This window comes from Anthonomus grandis, chromosome 22 (assembly GCF_022605725.1).
Source record: "Anthonomus grandis grandis chromosome 22, icAntGran1.3, whole genome shotgun sequence".
Lineage (NCBI taxonomy): Eukaryota > Metazoa > Arthropoda > Insecta > Coleoptera > Curculionidae > Anthonomus > Anthonomus grandis.
Genome location: NC_065567.1, coordinates 32,743,814 through 32,771,364, shown reverse-complemented (window position 1 = coordinate 32,771,364; position 27,551 = coordinate 32,743,814). Strand labels below are relative to the sequence as shown.

The following is a 27,551-nucleotide window of genomic DNA, read 5'->3' as shown; positions in this document are numbered from 1 at the left end:
AAATAGAAAAGAGAGTACACAGACAGAACATATGGAATTGACCATTTATACTTCATTAAGTGACACTAGTGACAGATGACATTGCCCACTCATTACGTATGACGTACAATTTATAAATAAATAATATTCAATAATTAATTAGCAATCTCAGTTCCGCAAATCTTAGCACTACAACACTCCCATCACATTAGAACTTGGCAAGATAACATTGTTAAGGAAAAACAACAAAGAAGTTGGTGATTGTTTGGATTTTGCAAAAAAAACATGTTTTTCAGGCTATAATTGAATATAAGTCTGTTTTGCTACTGTCCTTGGTAAGTTTTTGCATTACATTTAATCCTTTTGTTTATATATTTGTTTTTATTAGCGTTGAAAGTTATATTTAGGGGCCCTGCACTTGTTTTTAAATGTGTATCAACTCAGACTGGGACTTCTCTGTACCCAAATTCAACTAAAAATATATATACTTATGTTTGTTCATGTTTTCAATAACCTATAGTTCATATTACACAAACAATATCAATGTGGGAGGAATTAATTAACAAACTGGTTTTCAGGAATATATGTACACAATTTTATATGTAATCAAGCGGAACATCAGTGCCTAGAGATGTGTATTGACAAGTTTTTATAAAATGTTTATGTGGGTTAAAGTTACCATGTTTACAGCATTTGGCTGTCAATGGTAATTTAAGATATTTTTATATAAATAAAAATTTAAAGACAGTACCAGTTTGCAAATTTGATGAAGAAATGCATCATTTATTTATTTATTAACAATACCTATCAATTTTACAAAAAATACTAATATTAATACAACTTAAGCTAGATAATACTAAGGCATAAACTTAGTATTATCTAGCTTAAGACTTAAGACTTGAGAGAACTCCTTAAACTCCCAAAAAAAATGTGTATGTCAAGACTATACCTTTCAAAAGATCATTGCATTTTAGTTATAAGATTGTGTTGTCCATAAGAACTTTTACCACAATCTACAATAAAAGAGTATTTTAAGTTTAGTCAATTATTGTGCCCCCAAAAATTCAGCCTATTTAAAAGATAATCACAATCACTTGGGTGGCTCGAAAAAGAGAACTGACACCTAAAGTTTAAAAAATCAATTTCTAAAGAATTTATTTTAGACTTTCTCAATATTTCCAATATGCGATTTATAAAATGGAGACCATACAGAACTAACATACTCCAAACTAGAACGGACTAACAAACAGTACACAACTTTATAGCCAGAGCATGAGAAGTCTTGATGGCATCTAGTTAAATATAAATAATAAATCCTAGATTTCTATACACTTTCTGATCTAACTTTTCAGTATGAGACACAAATGTCAACTTAGAATTGAAAATTGCTCCAAGATCCTTCCACTACCCTTTTTAAAATAGTGGAACCTGTTTGATTATACAAACAATATAAGACTGTTAATCCTTTCAAAAGTTATTGAATAACACTTCGGAACATTTAAATCTAAGCCATTAAGATTGCACCATTCACAAAGATTATGCAGGTCATCTTGTATTAATTGATATTGAACATTTGAATCAATAGACAAAAACAATTTTAAATTGTCAGTTCAATAATAAAAATTCACAATTTTAATTTAGCTTTTAAAACTGTAGTCTAATTTATGTAACAGGAAGACCTATCAAAACATTGAAATTGATTGGTTAAAAGGCATGTGATTAAGATTTTATTTTTCTCATGAAATATATGATACAACCTATATCTGTCTATAACTAAAACTACCGCAACCTTTAATTAACTGTAGGGGGTTGTTGCAATGGAAATCAAATTCTGATAACCATGCATTAATACTGGGTGATAAAGTAGTAAGAACTAAATTTGGTAAAGGTATAGTTTAGCGCCTTTCCTGAAAATCACGCCTAAAATTATGGGCAAAGGCTTAAAATGTGTGTAATTTTACCAGAAACAATATTCCAATGGCTGTGAAGTAAATTTTTTGTGCAAATTCCGAAAAAAATTTAATTACACCTGAAATTATGGGAAAATTCTTGAAAGTGTATAATTTGAACTTAACCCATCCTATCCAACCCAACTATATAAGCATTAGAAAATGAATTTTTGAGAATTTATATTACTATATATCAAAAATACACCCATTGTCATAAAATGAAAAATACTTTTATTATTATGCATTCTGGATATTCCCAACAAGTATATTGCTACCACAAGAAATATTTGCAATTATTATTAACCTTTAATTGGAATTGTGCTTGTTATTTTTGTGGTGTTTTGTTAACAACTTTCTCAACTGAATTGCACAATTTTTCTTAAAATATCATTATCTCTCAAATGTATTAAATCAATAGTTATTCATGTTAAGGGACTGATATCAGTCAAGATAAGCATATTGTTTAAACATTAATAATACAGAATTAAATAAATAAATGTGTAGTACAAGAAAACTAAATTTGTTATGAATACTGTCATGCTTTGTCACTATATAGGTTCTATTTGGGTTGTATTTTGCAATTTATCAACCTTGTGGAAAAAGTATGTGTACCTGCTAACAGAAAGTACTTGTCCTATAGTATGTTGTGATAAGAACAAGATAAGTTCAATCAATAAGTATGACGTAAAAGATATAAACAGTTCAAAAACAGTCATCCCTGATAGTGTGGCTTATATTTTTAGATTAGAGAATCAAGAGGACAATACAAAATAGTAGTGATAATTATTAGTTCCCAATAAACTGTGAATGTGAGTATTTTAGATTAAAATTTGAATGTTTTGGTTTAATTACTAGTGTAAAAATAGAAGAAGATTTAAAATACTGAAATAACATAATTTTTCATCCATTGTCTCTGCCTGATAACAACAATAAGTATGTTGATATTTTTAATGATTCACCGTGGTAGAACAGCAAGTTGTTGAGCTAAAAATAACCCCGTAAATAAATATTTTTCTTTTTAGATTTCTATTTCATTTTTAGGTGCTATAGATGCGCATTGTGATGGATCCAGAGCCTTTGGGCATACCCTCTGCACCAGTTGTGTCCCCTCAGGAATTGAAAAGATGGGGAGATGCCCCTACCTCTCAGCATGCTAAAGTCGGCGTTCCTGGTGGTGCAAGAGGATCGCATATTTCACCATTTCTATGTGACGAGAATATAAACCATAAGTTGGTGCTATGGTGAGTTTTATATATATTTCTTTATAGAGTTAATATTTAGATTGTTTACATTCAATAGACTTTTTTCAAATTAGTTTTCTGTCATTATGTTTTATATAATGTTCATGCTGCCTATATTTCATTCACTTAGTTTCTTTAAAATATGCTATCAAAGTCACTGTATAGTTGTTACAAACATTGGATATTTTTGTATGGATTTTCCAGTCGAGGTTGTGTTAATCCCGTGTAAATATGCCATAAGTCAATTAAAATAAATAGGTCATAACTTATATTCATGTATTTTTTAAGTCATACATAATCTGTGGGATGATTTTGCTGTTACTGTTTGGCTTCTATATTGTGTGTCCAGTTTTTTAGATGTATATAAATAACAGGTGGTATTTTACAAGTTAATTATCTAAGAAGACAGTATCAGTGAAGACTTTTAAACAGATTCTGGTAAAAATTTTGAAAGAATTTAAAAGGAATAAAGTCATTATCATGAGGAACTCTATTTTTAATGATTTAGCTTCATATGCAATATGGGTCATATCTCTAATCGATTTCTGCTCCTTAAGTTAAATATTCTGTGCATAATGAAAGATGTTCGTGCTTGCTACGATGGTGTGCGAGCTTAAGTTCATTTACTTTAAAACTTTATTTTCAGGGAAGGTGACATAACTTGTTTACAAGTAGATGCTATAGTGAACTCTACGAATGAAGCAATGAATGATAAAAACCCAGTTAGTGATAGTATATTACTCAGAGGAGGGCCCAGGTTATATGAAGATATCAAATCGGATATTCGAGGTAAGGAGATTTTAGATTCAAAAACATTATTTTTATACAATTTTTTTTTATTATATAGTACATCATTAATAATTAACAATATTTATCTTAATTATTAACAGAATGCAGAACTGGAGAAGTAAGAGTGACTCAAGGACATGCTTTGCCAGCCCGTTACGTTATACATACCGTAGGACCCAAATATAATATTAAATATCAAACAGCTTCCGAGAATACCCTCCATATGTGTTATAGGTTAGTTTGATTTATATACCGAATCCTAAGTTAAATTACCATTACTATCATAAAAGTTGCAAATTTTGAAAATTGGTGACATTCTTAGAGCAATCAAACAAAAAAGTAGCTTAACACCCAAATCCCTAATGTTATCGATTATTATTCGATACATAATCTCCTATGACATACTAGTCCACGACACGTTTTTTTGTCAAGTTTAATTTAAGTGAATCTTAATTGCACGTGACAGATCCACAGAATGCAACTGCCCTGCAGTTGGTAACATTCCATAATATTTTCAACACCCTCACATTTATTTCTTTTTTAATAGTAAGAATAATCCATTCTGAGAGCCAAAGGTAGAAAATTTAGCGGGATGGCTAAAAAACATATTTTATGTTTTTTGCGATGCTAAACATGATTTTGATACTTATTTTTTAATCAGGACACCAACAAAACACAACAAAAAATTTAATTGTTAATTAATGCAAATAACTGGAAAAATATTGGTTGTAACCAATTATAGCATTTGTTATTAGAAAATGTTTAACACAAAAGGGCCTTAGATATGTACTGAAATTTGCAACGGTTTCAGATCACAATGCGCTTTAATGAAAAAAAAAAAAACGGTATAATGGCTATTTCTACAGTGTGCGAGTGTAATATTATTTGTTTACCATTTTAATTAATTTGTACTTAGTAAAACCGTTGTTTTTAATGTTAATTGCATTATAATAATTAAATTATTAGTTGCCTATGTAATTAAAAAAATTATTTAGAATAGCTGCATATCTGTTTATATATATGATAACTTTGCATCACTGTAAACATAATTCAATTAAAAAAAAAACGGACAGAAGTCATTAATAATAATAATAATCATACTATCGTTTATTTCCTCAGTTCAAAGCACATATGCATGCATAAAGTTCTCTAACTGAAGAAAAAGTTATATTCACAGTTCATTGTAAATAATATTTTTTTGATAAAATGCTGTTTGGTGAGCATCAGGCAATAAAAGGTCTCACCTGTGAGTATTATATACCTGGACAGATCTATTTGCTTGGAAAATTGGTTTATTTTTATATACTTAAGTACTTATTTCAAGAATGTTAACTTTAATCAATGTAAGGATTTTATTCTCTTTAAAGTGCGCCCTGCATGAGTCTAAATTTAATATTACTAATGATCGTGATAGCATACTTCTGAATAAGAAATATAGTTGAAGCTACATATCGCATGAAGGAATGAAAATTGCCATAATATAAAGTTAAAAGAGCTGCTTTACTGCAATGCTGTGAAAGAAATTTTAATACATAGCAACAAGTTTTTAATTTATTGCAAAGAATATCTACATGGTCAAAAGTAATACCCAATAGTTTAGAACTGCTTGATGAACGTAACTCCGTTTGTCTATTTTTAGATAAAATAACAGAATTTACTGCCTGCCTACTTCGTAAAAAGCCAACAAAATGAGTTTTATCCTTGAGAAATAACTTGTTTTTTTTTCAGACTATAAAATTATGCATATTAAAATATTATATACTCTTTTAGTCAATGATACAATAATCACCAACTTATTACCTTCAACCAAGACATTTGTATAATCTAAATAAGATATGACATTTTTTTTGCAATGCCCTCTATAAAACATACCAGGTCATTAGCATACACCAAAAAAAGAAAAGGACCTAGGATAAAGCCCTGAGGCACACCCTTGATTATTAGGCAAGACTTGCTACTCTCATTATTAATTGTAACAATCTGGCTTTTATTCTGAAAATAGGATGCCAATGATGATCCTCTAACACCATACCTAAAAAATTTATAAAGTAAAATGTCCACAAAATCAAAAATCCAAAAATCCACAAAATCAAAAGTAAAATCTATAAATAATCGGAGAATATGTTTTCTCTTGTCAATTGCCGCCACAACCTGATTTTGAAATTGGCACTGTTTCTGTACTTTTAGACAGGGTAAAACCATACTGAGCAGAGTTTAATAATCCATACTTTGTAAAATAAGAAAATAATTAATTTTTTATATGCAACTCAAGAACTTTTGAAAAACTAGACAACAGACTTATAGCTCGATAATTTGTGTAGTCATTGGGATTCCCCTTCTTAAACAGAGGCATTACTTTAGCTACTTTTAATTTATCAGGAAAAATTGCTCTCGCCAAACACAAATTTATAATAAGCGCTAAAACATCACAATACAGTGCTAGAACAAACTGGTGGCATGAAAAAATAATTGTATCTAAAGACATAATTGTACTTAAAGACATAATTTCAACAAACTTGTAAAATGTTTGTTGAAATTATTGGCCGCTTGTTTACTAGGAAGCCTTAGATTGTTTTTAACTATCTCAACGGCAGCACATTTTTTATTGTTTGTTTGCAAGTTGGGAATAATTGGCTACACAGTTTTAAATTTATTTGCAGCTCCAAAAATCTTTTTATCATTTTGTTCCCTTAAACATATTTTTGGGTTTTCTTTTTATATGTTGGTTGAATTTTGACATATTGCCCTATAGTTCGAGTCATGACTAAAAATATCATTTTAGAAAGATACTTTTTCTCTTAATCTCATTAATTCAGAATTTAATTTACGTTTTTTACTTTTATTTTCATTATTTAATTTTTTTTACCATCAACGGGAATCACATCTTATAATAGTAACAGAATATATAAAAAAAGGATCAACCGCAGTGTTAGGGCATGTTTGCATATAAACATTGTGCCAGTCATTTTCTTCGATTCGTCGGATTAAAATTCGAAGATCGATTCTTCAGAAATTCACAATTCTTTTGTCTATCCCGCTAAATTATGTATCTTTTGCTGTCAGCAAATGCTCTACAAATGTATTTGTTATTATTTGATTTTCTACTAATAATGATAGCTATTATTATTTATGAATATTAGAAATATACCAGGTTTGAACCGTAATGGGAGAAGGGGCGCGCTGTTACGGGGGCAAGTTGTTACGGTAAAATTTTACATGGTAGGCAACTAACACAGCTAGCCTATATTTTGCTGGATCTTCGCCCTACCGACCCGCCATCTATGTGCCAACGTGGTTACCTCGGCGTCACATGACGTTGATATTGTGTTTAATGTGTTTTTGGATGCAAAATTGTACCGGTGTGTGCCTACTTTTGTGCTTTATTGTGCGAAATTGGTAAGTAGTATAAATATGATTATTATACAGATTCAAAGCCTATATATTTCTCCTAATTCGTGCATATTTGCTTTTAACTTATTCCCGATGTTTACCAAAAATTGTGGATCTAACCTTTGTTCTCGTGGGGATAGTTGTTACAATTACGGAGGGGCAGGTTGTTACTGTAACAACTTGCCCCATTTATTTTTAAAGGGGAATTAAATATTTACACTTCTCTATAAATGGTTTTTTGTTGTTTTCAGATATGTAAATATGGTGCGCATGTTTGTCGAGAAAACCACGAGAGGGGATATTCCAACCGAACAATTTGAGAGGGCGGCACAATTGGTGTTACAGGAAAAAGTGTTAATTAGGGACGCCGCTGCTCGATAGGCAGTAAATTTTATGAATTTTTTTTTTAGAAAGTCTGCGGTAACTACTATTAATACCGACACTAATAAACGCTTAGTCGGTTACGCTAAACACAGAAAAATATTCAACGATGCAGAGGAAAAAGAACTTGCGGAATACATCGAGCATTCTGCTAAAATTTATTATGGGCTCACTACATCTGATTTACGGAAGCTTGCTTTCCAGTTTGCAACGGCAAATAATATATCTATTCCGATAACTGGAAGGAAAAGAATATAGCGTCAAAGGACTGGCTATTTGGGTTTTTAAAAAGGCACCAGACCTTGTCAGTCAGAACACCTGAGGCTACTAGCATAGGCCGTGCTACTGCCTTTAATCGCCATAATGTGTTACAATTTTTCAATAACCTTGGCCAAGTTTACGATAAATATAAATTCCAGCTTCAAGATGTCTATAATATGGACGAGACTGGACTTACTACTGTCCAAAGGCCTACAAAAATCAAGCAAACCTTACCCAAAAACAATGGCAAGAAAATTGAAAGGAGGTCGGAAGAAAAGAGTTTCTGCAATTTTGATAGACACGGACAAGGGCAATCTAAGGAAAAAAATATTTTAACAAAACCAAAATCAGACTCTGAGAGCTCGGAAGAGGAGTCGACATATCTAATTTGTTTAACTCCATTTTCCGAATCGAGAAACGAACAGTGGATCCAATGCACTGCTTGTAAAAGATGGGCACATGTTGCTTGTGGCGACGATAATGATTTTTATGTTTGTATTCACTGTTGCTCCGATACGGACTAGTTTAAGCTGTTTGATTTTATTATATTTTGAACAACACTTTTATTTCTTTTGTGTAACTGTTTTTTGAAATGTTCCTTGACAATAAATGTTAATTCCACGTCATTTAGTTATTCCTTTACCTTAGTTTATCCTGTAACATCTTATACCCCATTGACAATTTACCCTGTGGAAGGGCAAGTTCTTACAATTTGCAAAATAAATTAAAATCGTAATTACAAACCCATTTGATATGTTTTTTATATATTATTATTGATATCATACGAGCAAATATGTATACTAACTCAACTAAGTAATAAGCTTCGTCTGAAAGATACACTATTGAAAAACTAAGTTCCGGGAATGAATTTTGTAACAACGTGCCCCCTTCTCCCCTACACCTAAAGTAACTTTTCCCTATTTTAATGGAAAACTTAATATACAAATATAGTTTTCAAGCAACTGATCCATAAACTTTATAACATTCAATTAATTGAAACCCTATTTGTAGGAATATATTTCAAAAAGCAAAAGAGATGGGTCTCCAATCAATAGCGATACCTGTGGTTAATTCGCTTAAAAGAAATTACCCTCCTGATCAAGGTGCTCACATAGCTTTACGTAAGTATATAGTATTTAATTAAAATTGATTTGATGATCTGCAGAACTGCATATTGTAACTTTTACAGCTTCAAGAAGAAGTGAAAGTCTTAACTAACATTTTTCTTTACTTTTAGGCACTGTTCGTCGCTTTTTAGAGCGACACGGTAATTCTTTCCACACTGTGATATTTGTTGTTGACAAAGTAGATTTAGGTATTTACGAAGTTTTGTTGCCTTTGTACTTCCCACGTTCTCAGCAAGAAGAGGACGCTGCAAGGTACCAGGTTTATCAATTAGCATTAATGCTTTTGAATATTTTTTAATTAGCTCGAATTAACCTATGCCTCTGTACTTGTTTTAGGTATCAGTTGCCAAGTGATATTGGTGGGCCAGAAGGCGAACCCATAATGCCTGATAGACAAATTAGAATTATTGACAATCCTCAGCATACGTTACATGGTAATTATAGTTTCATAATGGGATAAAAGTTCTAAAGTTTATTTATTATTTATTTATTTTCTTTGCCTAATTTACAAAAATATAAACCATTTTACAAGCACAAAACATATTGCACAAAAATCATAATGATGGACAGCAGCAGAATGGAAGGTGTTATAGTGTGACTGATAGGCCACAATGTTTTAGACGTGATTGGAGAGTATAAGTTCAGATTTAAATTCGTGGTAGATAATGGGAAGTGAAACATTCCTTTTGAAGGAAATGTATCTTAAAAATTTGAGCCGAACCTGTTCAATCATCTGAAGGTGACTGTTACAATGAGGTGACCAAATACATGAACCGTACTCTAGGTGAAGACGAGCTAGTGCCCAGTAAAAAAGCTTAATAGAAGCAATGTCCTGGAAATGTATGGTGCACGTCTTAATGAAACCTAATAATTGCATAGCCTTTGATACAATTGTGGCATGAAGGGAAAAATGTAAATGGGAGTCTAAAGTTATACCAAACTCTTTGACACTTCCAGGGGAGTGCTATTAATAGTATACACATGATTAAACTGACCTGTACCATGAATGAAAAGTATGAAATCACATGTTTTAAAGAGAAGAATGAAAACATAAAACAGAGATAAATTTACATTAAAAGAAAAAAAGCTTTGAAGAACTTGGGTTTTAATTGACCCCTTATCCAACTTAATATTTAAAATTTAACGAAGTTAAACTGAATCTCAGTCGGTTAATAAGAAGAGCATAGGAATAAAGTGATATTTTTCATATATAATCTGATCAATTAAACCCGAAAAACACAATTTCCAGACGATCCAGACACTATTAATAAAATGAAAAAATGATGGGAAAAGTTGAATTCTCATTTATATATTCCTATTTCGGTCCGTTAATTAAAAGAGGTTGGGAATAAAGTGATATTTATAACTAAAATTGTATTCAAGAAAGATCTATTTATGAATTTAATATTTACTATTACCTGAATTGTTTTACCTTTTAACAGCAGTAAAGTGATATTTTGCCATAACCGTTTCAAGAAGTTGTTAAAAACTTTGTTGTAAATATTGTCGCCTTAGAAAATGATACAAACACTTTGTCTTTAGTTGTAAGGGGCTCTTTAGGATAACCTATATTTCCTGAATTGAGAAACTTTAATACGTATTTATGCTTTTGTCAAATTTTATAAACAAAAACAAAACCACGCGCCCTGTTGTTAGAAGGTGTATAGCCGTAGGTGTATTAAATTTCGACTTGTTTAGCTAGTTTTCTGTATAGTATATAGAAAATACGTATAGTCCGGCTTTACTATTGATAGTACTAGTAATAATTCGTGTTACATTTATATTTAAGTTGTATCTACGGATTTTCGCTAAATATGTGTATTTCAAAATATTGACTGTTTACCTGTTCATTTAACGCTATATTCACTTTAACCTATTGTTAATCCTAAGCTATTATAAGTCGCTTATCATTCATTCCTTGTATGTTAAAGGATAATCTTATTTATTATGTTTGGCGATTAAGAAAAATTACCTCAATTTCCAACATAATATTTTTCGGAATTTCTGCGTATGTATATGGAGTTGTTTCGTTCTTTGTCTGATAAAGTGTAACATTGACAGAAAAAGGACAACAATGTAGATTCATTAAGTTTGGAAAAAGATAACAATATCCTCCTTGGTTTTTATGGAGTATGAGTTTTGCACGGTTAAGTGTATAGTGGTCTTATAGGAGCGTAAAATGATCAATGAAGCATTTGATGATTTTTGTAAGTAAACTGTTGCTTTTTTTTTTTAAGTGATAATTTGTCAATTTTTGCATGCATACTAATGCAATTGCCAATTTTTAAATTTAAATACATTTTATTATTTAGAAGTGGATGTGGTACTCGGTGTTTATTTTAAATATATTTACTATGGGGAACATAGTTCTACTTTTCTTCCCAATTCTTGGAGAGAACCACATTAACATAAAAAAAAATAACTTCATTAAATGGAGTTATCAGTTTTTTATAAAAAAAAAATGATCCTTTTAATCAGTTTATTTAACATGGTTTCTTTTTCAGCAGATGATGAAACTCTTTCGCTCTCACCACATCTGGAGATCACCCTTGGTGATGCCGGTACTTTTGCTCAAATGCAAGCCGATCCTGACAGGCAACGCCTGTTAGGAGAGCGACCCATAACAGATCCTATTGCTAACATCATTATTCAGGAGCTGGAACATCAGGAACGGTAAGTCTAATAGGTTCTTCTTTCTGTTATGATCCCTTTCGCTTCAATTAGTTTTTAATGACGCCCCACTCTGATAAAACTTCAACTCATTCTTTAAAAATTTGGTTTCAACGTATTTACTGTATCCGGCTGTAAGAGTTCAAAATATAATTTTTAATAAAAAATAAAAAAGAGTTTATTACAGAGTGTTAAGTTAACGCTACTGCACAGCTGTCATATTTAATTAAAAATAATTATGAATTCCCGTTATATTAGCACCCTAAATAGTGACTAATAATAAGTCAGTTGACGAGTGTAGAGCAATATTTAACCTTGAAAGTAGCATAGATCTGATTAGCTGCAATCAACTAAAAATCGATTTGATGATCTCCTTTGTGTCAAGGGTCGAAAATACCCTTAAATGGAGACAACTAATTTCATTAAGCGCTCGCACCCTTTATAGCCCCTCGATATGAAAATGTTGCCATGCTGTAAACCAAGTTTGCTTCTTAATCTCGGCTTTATCGATTTGTAGCTTTAGCTATCGCATACGTCATTATTAATAGCGTTACCTTGGACAGATTATATACGAGCATATTTTTTCCTTTTACTTGATTTGTATTTTTCACACTGTTATCCCTAGCAGGGTCTAAATGAATGATTTATGGGCTTAATAGGATAAACCAATAAGGTAACTCTTTTAAGCCATTGTTGACTAAACTTAAATACTCATAAAGCATAAAGCTTTGAAGGTAAAACGAAATCCTATTAAAGCTTTCAGAAATACTTAAAGGCAATTTATTGAAAATCCAAATCCCTAAGAAAAATAAATTAATTATAATTCAAAAAATATCAGACTGTACAAAAATAGAACAAATCGTATATTTTAGGTTGGTATATCCCATTAACCGTCTGCCTTTTACTTTATATTTTATTCACTCTATCGGTCTATCGGTGACTTACCCCAGTTTCACCCCTGCTTGGCCTGCCCGTATCTTTTCGCGTCCGGCACACGACGAATATTTGACTTCGAAAGTGCAATACTAACAATTTTAACAAAGAACGTTGTTTAATAATAATAAATTGTGAGAAATATTTTATGTGCATACTTAATTATGCACATAAAATAAGGCATCCTTAAGTATTCAATATAAAAATATCGGTTATAAAACGGCACGGGTGATGAGTGAAAATAACTATGTGCCAGAAAGAATTCCACCGAGTGTACCGCTTAAAAATGCATTTTATACTTGGATGCGTAAAGCCAGGTGAGTTGCCATTGTTAATCTTGAAAAAAAAATTATTTTAACAAAAAGGCGTTTCAAAAGTAGTAAATATAGTACCTGTTTCAATTAACCACAATGTATAATAATGTTTATTTTTAATTATATTATATTCATGGTTATATGAAAAAAACCTCACCGATTAAATTTGTCCTGTAAAAGCTATCTTTTAATAATTTTTCATCAATATGCTAAGAAATACAGGAAATACAAAAATGGTTTTTCATTTTTCTGCTCAAAAATGTACATAATTACTAAAAAGATGACCTCTGACTTTTTAAAATGCCACCCTATATAATTTTATGTCCGCCTTCTGAGCCGTTCGTTTCGTTTCCAAGTAATAATAATCGTTATCGTTTTGCATTGTCTTATTTAATTTAAATAGGTCATAAATTCTTATGTTTTATGATAGTGATGGACTAACATTCATTTATGCCTACGCCATGTAAAGTAATAATATTTGATTTCACTGAATATCAAATTAATGGACAAAAGAGACATTATGCCATTTAATATCAAACGAGCCTATATCAAGCGATAAGCCACACAATATTCTTGTAACTATGCCCGACATAGACTTTCACTATTGCAATATTACATTTCGTACAAACAAAAGCACAAGACAAGGGATGTGGAACGATACATAACGCTTCGGATAGAGGTAGAGCGCAACAGATTCGATTTACATCTTACTGGTTGTCTTGAGATTTATTTGAAACGCTTGCACGAGATTTTATGTCCTAAAGTCGATTATCCCACAAAACGATTTTGCAAAACTAATAATTAAATTTACATTTTTCCGCTGCTATTACTGATAAACCATATTTAACAAATATTGTTACAATGTCAAGTAGAATTAGGTCAAGTCAGTCTATGCAAAAAATCATTTTAAAACGAAAGTCATGTAAAAAGTTCGATTTTATGTATTTATTGTTTCATAACGAGTTTTTGCAGGGTTGAATTGTTAAAGTTAAACAGTTGTTGTTTATATTCGTTCACAGTGAAAATCAAAATTGGGATTATTAAAACAATGCTGCTAGCTTATAAGCATTTTTACCTATAAAATTTATCTGTATATTAATTTGTACAATCCTCTCGTCTTGTATCTCGTACAGCAAACTCCGGGTATTCATTGTAATTTTTTAAAATATAAAAAAATTGGGAGAGCACCTTTCTGTCGTAAAATGAAGAAATTCCCTTTCTCATACGTTCGAATTATCAACCCTCTCCATCCACGTTTTTACCCCCAAGGGTTAAATTGCTTCGACAAACTTGGAACAATAAGGCGTATTTTAATAGAGGGTATGAAAAACAAATTATCTTCATTATGAAAATTGTCAATACTGAATATAATTAGGGCACAAGATTCAGGTTTTTTTAAGGGGTTGTATTTTCTAATGAAACGATTCATAATTTCTAGACTTCTATTGAAAATAAATTGAGTAGTTTGTGAATAAACAGTTGCGTAAAATAAATTAAAACGTCTTATATTTTATCGCATTCAAAGTAAAAATAAACAAAAAAATTGCCACATTCCGAATTATGAATTATTAACACCTTACAATCCGCAATAAAGCGGGATTTCTGTAATCTTCATTCCCTTTCTGTACGTGTGTGCTTACGTAGGTCAAATATTATGCTCTGTTTAAAAACGAGTTAACTTTTATGTTAATAATTAATTATTTGCTTAATTATAAAAAGATAACGTTGCCTTGCTTTATTTTTTTTGTTGCCTTGAGTTTCGGGGTTAAATTGTTTGAGGAAATTAACATTTTTAAGGGAAATTATCAGTGCTTTATATAAGTTATGTATTACCAAAAATTAGCTGGAAAATGAGGACATTTAAGTAATAATTTATTTAGGATCCGCGTCACTTGCACCAATCTTCTTTTATGACGTTTGTACAAGTAATAATCCAAACAAAGTAAATCTGAACTAATTTTAGGTAAACAGATTAAAGTGGTTTTATATTATAACATAATTATATACCGGATACTAAATAGAGTAATTATAATAATAATAAAAAAGTGCTTTGGAATAGTCACCTACAGGGTGTTGAGGCCATTTACTGCCTGGGCAGAATGAATTGTCCACGTTACGTCTCGTTATTAAATCATGCTCAGGATACATCAATTATTTATATTATAAATAATTAAAAATCTAGAACGAAACACTATTTTATCGCCTCTATAAGTTGTAATTAATATCATTAAAGCTATACGGAGAAATGTTTGCGAAAAGAACTAATTAATTTAGCCATTGAAAGAAACGTGATATACGAAAATGGTTTTATGGAGCAAGTGGGTTTAATTTGATTAAAAAAAAGTAACTGCGACATTTATAATCCCTCTCTACTATATGGGTTTGATATTTAAAGAGGATGGAATCTTCGATTAGTTAGTTCAAGTGCTCCTGCGACATAATTTTAATTTTATATTTTTTATAATTCGTTTTTTTAAAAGTAGTTCAAGCATATTTAAAAAAAAAAATTATTGTATATAAACAAAGTAAATCGTTTCAATTGCCTGGAAACTCACTTTTATAGTTGTGTTGATGGATTTTTTGAAAAAAGTAGATTTTGATTACCTGAAAAAAAAACAGCCAAATGGCAATTAGCTTTAATTGACCAAAAAAATATTATAACTTTATAGAAAAAACAAAAATTAGTTTTAATTGCCTAAAAAAGATATAAAAAAGTGACTTAAGCTGCAACTGGATCCTCATTTAATTTTATATTTTTTAACGGTAATTTTTTTTTATCAGGCAGTTAAAATAATTAATTTAGTTTTCCAGGCAGTATTTTTTAACGAAAATGGCTTGCATGGAAAAAATTGATTTTAATTCTTTTTTTTTTAGTTTTCTCACTTTATCTAGGCAAAAATATTAAATACTCTTAATTAGTTGAACTTACCTAATTTTCCATTTAATCTTCAAAATAATTTTTTTCTCAGGAAATCAAATGCAATAATTAAAAACTAACCGCAAGTGGTAGTAAAGGATTTATTTTAAATTGATTTTAAACTACCTGTAAAAAAATATAATAATTGAGTTTTATGTAAAATTTTTAATTAAAAAAAAAATTAACAGCATGAGAGTCTTATTCAGTTAAAATATGTATAATATTTATATTGAGCGAGTTTTTAAATAGAATTGCAAATATAATTATTTATCAGCTTTAATAAATTAACAGTTATTTTAAAATGGTTTTTTTTCAACGACCTGGAAGAAATTTTAATGTTTTATGTGAAGTCTTTCAAGTTTTAAACTGATAGTGTCGATTCCATTTATGTTATGCATAATTTTAGTTTAAGTCTAATTTTAATAACTTCATTTTATTATTTGAAAAAATTAAAATTAGCAAAAACTGACTTGACTACAGCTGCGCCTGGAGAAAATACCCTTTTGCTTCATTAAATTCCAACTTTCTGGAATACTTATTTCTTGTGATTCGTATTGGTATATGAGCCGCTCAGAGGAAAAGTGGTATATGTCAGTATTTTTTAATTTTTGAGTTATACCATTAATTATGTTTCTACTGGTCTAATATATTCAGTCGAAAACTGGTATAAGTCAAAATTTTAACTTAGCTAAGATAAGAGCTTCCTAATGTTATTCCTCTCAACATAATGGATTCGTTCGCTGGAATAGTGGTATAAGCCAAGACACCACGCTGTTCCGATGTCGCGCCAGGTCCTATTAAACTCGCTTTTTCTTGTTTAGTCAGGTTTTTTTAGTGTTATGGTACGTATATAGTGTGTAGATCAGTTACTGTAGCTAAGAAAAAAAATCTGATAGAATTTCTTCAGTGGATTCCCCCGATTCAGCATCAGTTCTTCCTGGACTTACTGACAAAAGAAGATGCTGTTGACAGTGGTCCATTATCCGATTCTGATGAAGATTAATTTGTTTAATAACTTGTTCTTACTCTCCTTACTGTAAGTTTAGTATGTAAGATAAGTAGTAGTAATGTTTTGCTCTTCAAGCTCTATATTTTTTGAACACTTTTATCAGTAATAGATATCACAGTAAACATACTACAGCTATTATTTTTCTTTGGTTCATCAGTTTTGTGAAATTTGGTTAACTTTTACGAGGAAAAGTGATATAACTCTCCAAGTTATACCACTTTTCTGCTATGTTTTTGAAAAAACTTACTGGAAGAATGACATTGGGCGGCAAAAATGTAATTAATGGGCGCAATCAGTAAAAATGTTTACCATATGAAATTTTAGTACAGGGTTATTATAAATATGTACAAAAAAGTAAAGAATATGTTACTGTGATTTTTTAATTCATTCAGATGCAAAATATCAATTTTCTAAATTTCTACTTTAAGGGAGTTAGACCACTTTTCCGCTGAACGGCTCAATTATAATGTATTTAATAAAATACCCAAAAAAGATAAAAATTTGGCGTTAATCGCCCTAAGAAAACTCATCATATTCCTCCATAAAGGAGCTCGAAAAACGAAAATGGTTTTATGGATCACAAAGTGGATTTAATTTGATAAAAAAAAGTAGCTGTGACTTTTATAATCCCTTTCTATTATCTAGCTTTATTATTTAAAAGGGTATGGAATCTTCGGTAAGTTGGTTATATTACAAATGACTTCTACTGCTCCTGCGACATAAATTTTTAAAAATATGTGAAATGCCTGTTTTATAAAGACAATTTTAACATTGTCTCCAATGACTTAAATCTGCTACGCAATCATTTCGCTATACTTATTGGACAGATTTCCGATTTCCTTTTTCTTCACAAACTATTAAATAATAAAATGAATTGTCCTAATTTAGTCCAATGTCTAACAATCAATATTTCATAACGCCAATTAAGGTATAGTAACCTTTTCCATATATCGGCATCTCCTTTATGCAGAATGATGAGATTTTCAAATTCTTGCTATGAAAATATAAACAAACTGAATACTCAAAAGCAGCTAAAGGTTATATTGACAAGAATATTTTTATAAAGGGCTTTTTGTACACTTATTTTAATAAAAACGAACAGCGTTTATAAATTGTCACCTTATTTATTCAATATTGCCTCTAGGGGGCAATTTTTAAGGCATTTGTTGTCGCGTTACTTTTAACCGCCAGTGCACCTACCCCTAAAATTTTAAATGGCAACCCCTATTTGTTTTACCATTTTTGTGTTCCTTATAAAAATTCTACATAAACTGCATTTAATTTTTATTACATTACATTTCACTCATTTGTGAGGTTAAGTAACGGTTTTGAAAAAAATGTAATTTATGTAGAATTTTATAAGGAACTTATTTTGTTGGGTATTACGTCACTTATAGTAAAAATCAATTAAGAAAATACTAAATTATTCACGTATTTAAAAGAAATATGAACTGAAATCTTTAACGATAACTTTCGTTATATTTAATTTAATTTAGGTTCAATAAGTTTTAAAGACAACAATTTACTTAATGTATAATAAAATGTTGTATATACCCAGGAGTTGAGGTTTAATTATTTAAAAAAATTACTTATTTAAACAATATTCAAAAACAAAAACAAATTCGAAAATATAAATCAAGAACTGTTGAACACAAATAATAATGATTTTATAAATAAAACTGTTAATAATTTGTCAGGTAGATTTTTATCTGACACAGAAAAACTTACTCCAAATATTCTGCCTAAATTAAATATCATTTCAGCTATAGAAAACGTAGTGAAAGACTTACCAAGGGATCAACAAGATGAATTTAAAATTAGTACAAAGATAGAAATTGAAAAATCAATTAAACAAAATTTAAACTCTTTAGAATTAAAAGCTTTAAAGACACCTAAATTCGATAACACTATTAAAATACTTCCAGCTGATAAAGGTAATGCTACTGTTCTTTTAAATATTAACACTTATGAAATTTATTAATTAATTATAATAAAATTATCTAAAGATCCTAGAGGAAAAATTGAAAGACAAATTCATAATTTACTTAAAAAACATAAAAACAATGGTCCTTTAAGACCTATAGTCAGCATAAATTCACCTACTAACCCTCTTGCAAAATATCTTTTAAATATCTTCTTAGCTCCCTATACTAATAATTATGATTCTTACATTAAAAATTCTCAACACTATTTAGCAAAACTTTCTACAATTTCCTTTAACCTCCATGATCTATTGGTAAGTTTTGACGTTGTAAATCTCAGTTGACAAAACTTTAAATATTGTTAAAGTTTTGTCAACTGAGACTGCTCTAGTACAATTTTAGAACTTTTAACCTATTGTGTAAAAACTACTTATTTCCAATATAATAATGAATTTTATCAATAAAACTTTGGTATGGCTATGGGTTCTACATTTTAACAATTTTTTATTCTATAATTTTTAATATAATTAATTATTTCTATAATTTTTTAAATTACATTAACTCTAAAGAATCTACTAGCTTCTTCAATTTTAGCGAAGGAACCAATTTCAAAATTACGTAAACTAAAGGAAAGTGCATTTAAAATGTTAAATGAAGATAAATGCCTAGCCACTTGTTAGCCTACAACTACTTGTTCTTTTGATTTTAATAATAAATGGATTTCTTTGCTAAAGAGAGAGGTAAGACAGGGTATTCTCAAAATTAATTGATAATTTTAAAATATATTTTATTATATATCTATCATTAAATTACATTAGGATCACACCCCTTTAATTTTAAAAGAAGTATACATACATACACGTGTATGTGTTAAGTAACCCAAGTCTGATGATGGCAAAAACACTTGCCGAAATGCATCACTCCTGAAATTAGAGGATTAGCGTTTTATTTGTGAACTTAAATTAAATTAAATATAACGAAAAGTATCGTTAAAGATTTATGTTCATATTTCTTTTAAATACGTGAATAAGTCTATTTTCTTCTTCTTTTTAATTCGTGAGCCTGTGAGATAGTATTTTCTTAATTGATTTTTACTATAAGTGATGTAATAGCCAACAAATGCCTCAAAAATTGTCTCACTGGATATGTAAATTGACGTGTGATCATTGGTAGATGCTGCAATTAAATGCTGTTCGTTTTCAAATTGTCACCCTGTATGTTAAAATTGTTAGTGGGTTTTAAAAAAATAAGTGAAATAAGTACATAAATACCCATACATGCATACCCAATTCGGGCTACACTGTATAAAAAACTGAACAGAAAATACGTTAAAAAATTAGGTTTTAATTGCCTAAAAAAACTGTCCTCAACGGCACTTAAAAATCTAGTTTAACTTAAATAGAATATTTCTACAACAATATACCCGAAATCGGATATTTACCCACATAAACGATCGTGAAAAACGAAAAAAAAAAAAAGTAAAAAAAAAACGCATCACGCACGGCGTCGCATGGCGTCATTTTCTCCTGAGAATCGAAAATCGCGACGCCTCGCACCAGCCGGCATCGACAGTCCACTTGTTGCCCCGATTCGCAATCGTCTCGCGTAGCTTTTCCTCGTTTAAAAGCTTTCGACTTTTACGCTGTTTTCGGTTTTTTTTTCCTTTTTTTGATCTCGAAAATGTCCGTGGATAAACAGTACCCGACCATTTTCTCCAGTGTGGCTAATTTTTTGGGCTTAAGCACCTCAGAAGCCAGTTTACAGTTTGAAGAAGACAGGTAATGCGGGTTTTTTTCTTTGTGAGTGATTAGAAAAGTCAGATGATTTTTTTTATATTATAGAAAATACAGAGGGTATTTCAAATAAAATTTTTCCAGGCAATTGAGGTCCGTTAATTGGTTTTCCAGGCAGTGGAGGACAATAACAATGTTTTCTTCCTCTGGCCACGCATCACCATTCTATTATGAAAAATTAGGATATGAGAATATTTCCATGGAATTTAAAACAATTTTCTGTTTTTTTTTGTAGGCAATTAAAAAAGTTAATATTCCAGGCAATTAAAACCCATTTTGCGCCCTATTTCGTTTAATGTTTTCCCTATAGAAGGAAATTTGTGAACGTGCAATTAATTTTTAAAAAAACGTAAATGTTTCTTTCGAAACGATTTCAAACGATGATAAAGGATAAATTCATTTAAAATTCAGATGTTTTTTTCTTTTTTTAAATTTCGGGCACGTCGATTAGCATTGTCACTTGCACTTACTAACTGGGTAAAAAATTTTAATTTATACAATATTAATTGCAACTGATGTTCAATTTGTTGTCCATTTACTTCAATGCATTTTTGAAGTCACTTGCGGATCGATTAGTCTAATTTCTTGCATTAGTCGAATTCTTTGCTTTAAATCATCAACATTATTTAGTCTATTCACATAAACTTTGGACTTCAAATAAGAAAAAAAACTAATGGGTTAGATCCGGTGATCATTGGTGGCCACTAAATCCTCTTCGTCCAATTCATGTGTTAGGAAAATTTGCATCAAGAAATTGTCGAACGGCGATGGTAAAGTGAGGAAAAAACTATATCTCGTTATTAGGTATGTCAGCCTCTTGTGGATCAGGGAATGAAACAACTAAAGCAGGGATAAGCTCAAACTGGAGAGTCCAAGTAGCGTTTTCCGTTTAATGTTTCTTCGAAAAAAAGGTCGAAAGATTCGATTTTTCACAATACCTGCCCACACATTAATTTTTTAAGGGCGCTGTGTGTGGAGGATTTTTGGTTTCATAATATATGCAATTTTGCCTGTGAACGTGTCCATTTAACGTAAAGGTGGCCTGATTAGAAAAAATAATATTTCGAATGAAATGTCCGCTGTCATTGTTAGCCTCAAGAATCTGCTCACAAAACTGCACTCAGCGGTCAAAATCAACTTCTAACAATTCGTGTATCATCAATTGTACTTTATAAGGATGATATTTATTTACACGACTTTTTGCCACTGACCCTATTTATAAATTCCAAAACGTACTAGTGTCCTGGAAATTGTACTAATCGCAACATGAGGATTATTCTCTGTTTCTAATAGAACATTCAGCGTACCATCTTCAGATACTTTTGGAGGTTTTAGATAAATTTCTTACATTGTCGTGTTCTCTTAATTTTGTTTCAATTTTTCTAACGGTCAGCATTTAATAGATTACAAAGTTCTTGTTGTGTACGCACCTGGTCTCCAAAATCAATCATCATGAGTATTACAATTCGTTCTTTCTCATCCACATTTTACAAAAAAATAATGCGTGAAATGACATCAAGTAGGTTCTAAAATTGGAAACTGTTCAAAAATAATACGGTCTACTTACTTTAAGAAATCACGTAAAAATATTAATGTTGGCGTCATAGTTTCTACTGGAGATACTCTAATCAAAATTTTCATTGCAAAGGACGCATTGAGTCAAACGGACAACAAATTAAACATTAGTTGCAATAAATCGTTTCGTTAGTCTATTACGTCATATGTGACAAACCATTGGCTATAGGCATATGTTTTGCTACATAAAAAGTAGGTACTCAAAATATATCAGAATTGTAAAATGTCATAATATATAGAGTGTTCTATTTAAAAAAATTAATGTTGACACCATAGTTTCTACTTGAGGTATCCTGTATAGAGTTTTTTTATTTCAAAATACAGACAAGTAAAAATACTAATCGATGTGCCCAAAAAAAACAAGAAGAAATAATTACCTGAATTTTAAATGAATTTGTTCCTTTCATCGTGAATGCACTGGATATACAAATAAGGAGAACATTTTAAAATATGTATTATTTCAAAAACTATAAAATTGAAACTTCTTTATTCACAAACTATCTGCCCCATTGACTTTTGAACCCTTTTCTCAATCTTTCTGCATAAAATGTATAATTAAAATTGTAAAATGAAATCTAAGAAGTCATTGGTGTTATTCCATATTTTTTCTGACAAATAATTTTAATAATTTTTCTAATTACTATTTGGGTGCAAAACACAAAATTACAATAAATAAATTACGATAATCATTAATCTTTTCTACTTTTTCTTTTGGTGCAATTAGCAGCTGCCGTACGTAATTAAAAAGAAAAGAAGCGTATATTTTTGTAACCTTAATTGGATAGCAGAGGAATTTTAGTTTTGAAATTGCAACTTTTTCGCGTTAAAAGAACATTTAAGGGTAAGAGTTTTTTGCCGACAATTAAGGTGAATGAAGAGGTACAATATTCCCTCTCAAACAAAATGTGTATAAATTAAACGGATTTCTACTCACATGCAATCGTGGCTTTCGTGCCATGCATTTCAATTTGTTTCATATTTGAACACCAATTTAACAAATTTGCTTTAAATTACCTTTATTTCGCTTAAAAACGAACATTTTTGTAACCATTTAACGCCACCCTATAATAGCGTTTCTAGCCATTAATTTGTTATTCCTATACTGGTTATTTGTGTGCCCCTTATTCAATATTTATTCCTTTTCATTCATCATCAAAGAAGCAATTATGGGATAAATTTAGATGGTCCTATAAATGTTTGATACATACCAATTTAAAAGCACATGCCTTGTAAATTCTTATTTTTCCAGATTACGTATTTATAGCTTTGGTAAACGTAAAGCGATAAAAATAGAACCAATAGAAGTATTTAGGACAGATATGAATTCGGGAAATTATATACTTATTTTCCTTAATATAGCTACTTAAAAAACTTACTTAGCTTGTGTCAGTAGTCACGGCAGCGTAATTTCAGTAAAAGGATTAATTAATTGACACAATTTTATGTCTAATTAGATTTTAATAGCTAAAAATCGTTTTTTTTTTCATTCTGCTCAATGACTAGTCGAGATATTTCCCTTTGCGTGAGTAGTCAGTCCGATAAAACAATTACAGGAAATGGTCTTTTAACTCATGAAAATAGAAAAATCGTCGCAATTTATTTAAATTATTAATTTCATTCCTCCCAAGTAAAATCAGTGCAACTCAAGGTTGCAGAAGTAATTTTTCCCACGAAACCCCTTGTAATGCATTAAACATATGTTTGTTATTACAGATATGAAAAGTTGCTACGGAGATCCAAAACAGAAGACTTGACAGAAGTATCCGGAATCGGTTGCTTATATCAATGCGGAGTCGACAGGCTAGGACGTCCAGTTGTTGTTTTTATCGGAAAATGGTTTCCCTTTAATAAAATCAATTTGGATAAGGTTAGTTGATATTTTAAAATTGCTTTAATACGTCAATTTGAATGAAAACTTATTTGCGTTTTTTTGTAAGGATTTTTTATTTCGGAAAATATCGGGTCGAGTTTAAATTCTTGGAAAATATAGTTATTATTATTTTTCGTTGTTATGATTTCTATGGTTTCCTTTAAGGAAAACTCATTTTAATAAAAAAAAAATGTTTTGTTTTTAATTAGACGAGGATTTATCGGTTCACTGGTTAACTTAATTAAGACTCTGTGTTTTTTTATTATAATTAACCTGTTATATTGTTCTTTACAGGCTCTTCTATATTTAATAAACCTCTTGGACCCGATAGTCAAAGGCGACTATGTCATCACTTATTTCCACACCCTCACCTCCAGTAGTAATTACCCCTCATTCTCATGGTTGAGGGAGGTTTATAACATCTTGCCATATAAGTACAAAAAGAACTTGAAAGCCTTTTATGTTGTTCATCCAACGTTTTGGACCAAGGTAAGATATATTTGTATTCAATATGTTTTACTAGAAAATAAAGCCTTTTCAAAGATAATATAGTGCTGCTATTTTTAATTCTAAACTTAATTTATTTTCCAGATGATGACATGGTGGTTTACCACATTTATGGCTCCGGCTATTAAACAGAAAGTCCACAGTCTCCCGGGAGTTGAATATTTGTATTCAGTAATGTCACCTGATCAGCTGGAAATTCCTGCTTTTATAACTGAATATGATATGACTGTAAGTGATCCTAATTTTGGGCAGAAACATAAACAAACACTTATTACATACTAAAATTTTCATAATTTCAGATTAACGGATTAAGGTATTTCCAACCAGGTGCCACTACATAAGATCTACTGAATTCCAGGACCCATTCAATTAAGTTAAGAGTGAGTTTAACAGAAAATTATTAATCATGTAGTAAACTAAAATATAGAGGCTGATTTTGAGAACGGGACCCCTATTAATTAACAATTATTTTTAAACATTTGACAGTCAAAAAAGATGAATTTAATACTATAATACACTTAAAACAAATGATCTGCAGGGTATCAGATTTTATGATGCATTGACAAAAATCAGTTTCTATTTGTTAGTCCAATAGTATTATATTACACATCAGTGATATATTGCAATATTTTCGCTAAAAAAAACTTTAATGAAGAAAGTATATTATATGCTAATAATAGTGTGTGCCAATAAAAGATAAAATGATGTTTAAAACTAGATAGCGCTGTATTTTTTAAATGTATGTTTGGATGCATATGACAAAAAAGATGTATAGAAATCATGTTATATTAGGTTATGCAGGGTTGCATACTGCTGTGCTAGGATGTAGTAAGGATCAAAATATTAAATGAGTGCAGAATTTATAGAGATTTATTAATGTTTCTATTAAAGATATTTTTTAATTGTTTTTCCCTTTTAGAAGTTCTGCAATCAATTACTAATTTATTACACAAGATGTATTTGTACCTTGAACAAAAATACATCTTGTACCCATTTCAAAAATCATAGAAGTGTGACGCAATTTATAAAAATCTTTTAAAGCATAGATACCTTAGGATGGTTTAATATTTAAAAAAGGGTGTCCATGAGAATCCATTGCAATAAAAGAGAATTTAACGTCCCGGCAAATGAGTATCAAAACCATAATAAAAATAACGACAATACACACTTCCATCACCTTGCTATAACCTATAACCTCTTGTTTTATGACTGTTGTTAAATTGTATTGATAGACAAATGAAAGTGAAAAGCACACCCTATAAAATTAAAAAAAAAATTGACCCTACTTAATAGGGTTGTTAAAAGTGCACGAACCTAGAAGAGTCTGTTTTACTGCACTTTTACTTCTATTTCACCTCTCCGAATTTAAAGTATGTAAATTTGACTATTCTACGCTAGAGTTTTCTAAGAAATAAATCTTGTATTATGCAGAATATATAAAAATATTTATATTAAATGGAAGTAATAGTTTATTTTCTAATGCAGGGTGAGTTATCGTTGGCGTGAGCTGTTCAAATCTTTTATTATTTCCCAGCATTTAATTAAAATTTTCTTTTTCCTAATCTCAGGTAATATAAATACGTATAGTTGGGATTTTTATCTTATTATCGATGGCTGTTATTTGGATAGCTGGATTGACTCTTTCATTTTATGCAGGTTGGCGTATTTTCAAATTTTTTATACTCCTGTATAATATGGAAGTAATCCCTTACTAAATACGCAAATAATATAAACACATTCTAGCTATAAAATTGTTAAAACATTTTTAGGTATAATATTTTATATCCGTGGGTTTTTTTTATATTCAAATTTTAATGTTAATCTTAAATTTGATTGTAGAAAATACTCCCTAATGCTATTTTATAGTATGGAATGTTTCACATTCCTTTATTATTACTACATGAACTTAAAAGGAATTGTTTAGGGTACCTCATCGCATAGATATAATATATTATAAAAGAAATATATCATGCTCATATACTTACAAGGTGTCAATAGCACTTTGTACGTTATGAATAACTTTTAGTGCAATTCGTCGCTGTAATGCATTAGACCAAAAGAGATTATCGTAATTGTCTTTGCATTGTTTATGTTAGTAATAGTTATAATTCAGTTTTATTATATTATTATTTAAGGATTTTTGCACGTTTATAGTTAATAATATTATAAATGTGTAAAATGTAACTTTTACACTTAATTATAAGTATTGTTTGTTAAAACTATTTTCTTTAGTATAAGTTATAAACCGTACTATTCTGTTTGGATAGATAACTTCCACAGGCAACTGACGTTTATCATGAAATACTTCTGAATTCATCCTGTGTTAGTTACAGTTGCTAACGTTTCACTGATCCAGTCCTTACACACAAATCCAGAAGTGTTTTATCAAAAGGTCACTATTTAGTCTGCTAGTATGAGAATATTTTTACTGGGTCTTCTCCCAAATTATATGTATTAACTATTTTAATAATTTTAGTGTTCTGGAGATATAAATTGTTATTGCTAATAAAATTATTACTTATTATAATAAAATGTTTTATTTTTTGCAAAGTGACAGGAGAAAAAACTTGGAGACGTAGGTGCAAAGAAAACAACGTTAGTTTTTTTATAAAGTTATATTATATCAAGGCATCAGGGAAATCGTACAATTATAAACATCATAATGTGGATATAAGTATAAATGCATAATAAATAATTGATATATAATTTTTTTACCTACTTCCTATTAATATTCAAGTGAATTTTATGCTTCCTTAATAATTAATATTGTCAAATATTGTTTGACACTTTGTTTAGGCTAATTATCTGCCCTCCATAATTCTGACATCAGCTTATTATTGGGTTGTCTATTTTTTTAAATATTTTCCTGGATTTTACATTGCAACCCTTAATTTAATTGTTACTAGGATATAAGGATAGATAAA

At 30.0% G+C, this 27,551-nt stretch overlaps 1 protein-coding gene and 1 long non-coding RNA gene across 6 annotated transcripts; both read left to right on the top strand.

The window, feature by feature from the left end:
- Positions 1-127: 127 nt before the first annotated feature.
- Positions 128-27,159, top strand: LOC126748336 (protein GDAP2 homolog). 5 transcript variants are annotated; one of them, XM_050457496.1, is made up of 12 exons: positions 128-314; positions 2,970-3,169; positions 3,816-3,958; positions 4,060-4,192; positions 9,002-9,111; positions 9,228-9,369; positions 9,454-9,551; positions 11,625-11,790; positions 23,964-24,117; positions 24,415-24,609; positions 24,712-24,855; positions 24,927-27,159. In XM_050457496.1, the coding sequence occupies exons 2-12, from the start codon at positions 2,979-2,981 to the stop codon at positions 24,966-24,968; spliced, it is 1,518 nt and encodes a 505-aa protein (XP_050313453.1). In that variant the 5' UTR covers positions 128-314; positions 2,970-2,978; the 3' UTR covers positions 24,969-27,159. The 5 variants fall into 5 exon arrangements, with proteins under 5 accessions (XP_050313453.1, XP_050313449.1, XP_050313450.1 ...); XM_050457492.1 differs by having other exon boundaries at positions 11,622-11,790; XM_050457493.1 differs by lacking the exon at positions 128-314 and adding an exon at positions 2,623-2,737 and having other exon boundaries at positions 11,622-11,790.
- On the top strand, positions 4,199-8,616 carry LOC126748339 (uncharacterized). Its single transcript, XR_007664702.1, has 2 exons — positions 4,199-7,354; positions 7,600-8,616. It is a non-coding gene; the product is annotated as an uncharacterized LOC126748339 (long non-coding RNA).
- Positions 27,160-27,551: the final 392 nt, after the last annotated feature.

Bases quoted from the DNA above. Each gene is read 5' to 3' on its own strand.
- LOC126748336 (XM_050457492.1), top strand. From the start codon at position 2,979: ATGCGCATTGTGATGGATCCAGAGCCTTTGGGCATACCCTCTGCACCA. The intron at 3,959-4,059 runs GTAAGGAGATTT...AATTATTAACAG, and splicing joins TATCAAATCGGATATTCGAG to AATGCAGAACTGGAGAAGTA. The intron at 24,610-24,711 runs GTAAGATATATT...TTTATTTTCCAG, and splicing joins ATCCAACGTTTTGGACCAAG to ATGATGACATGGTGGTTTAC.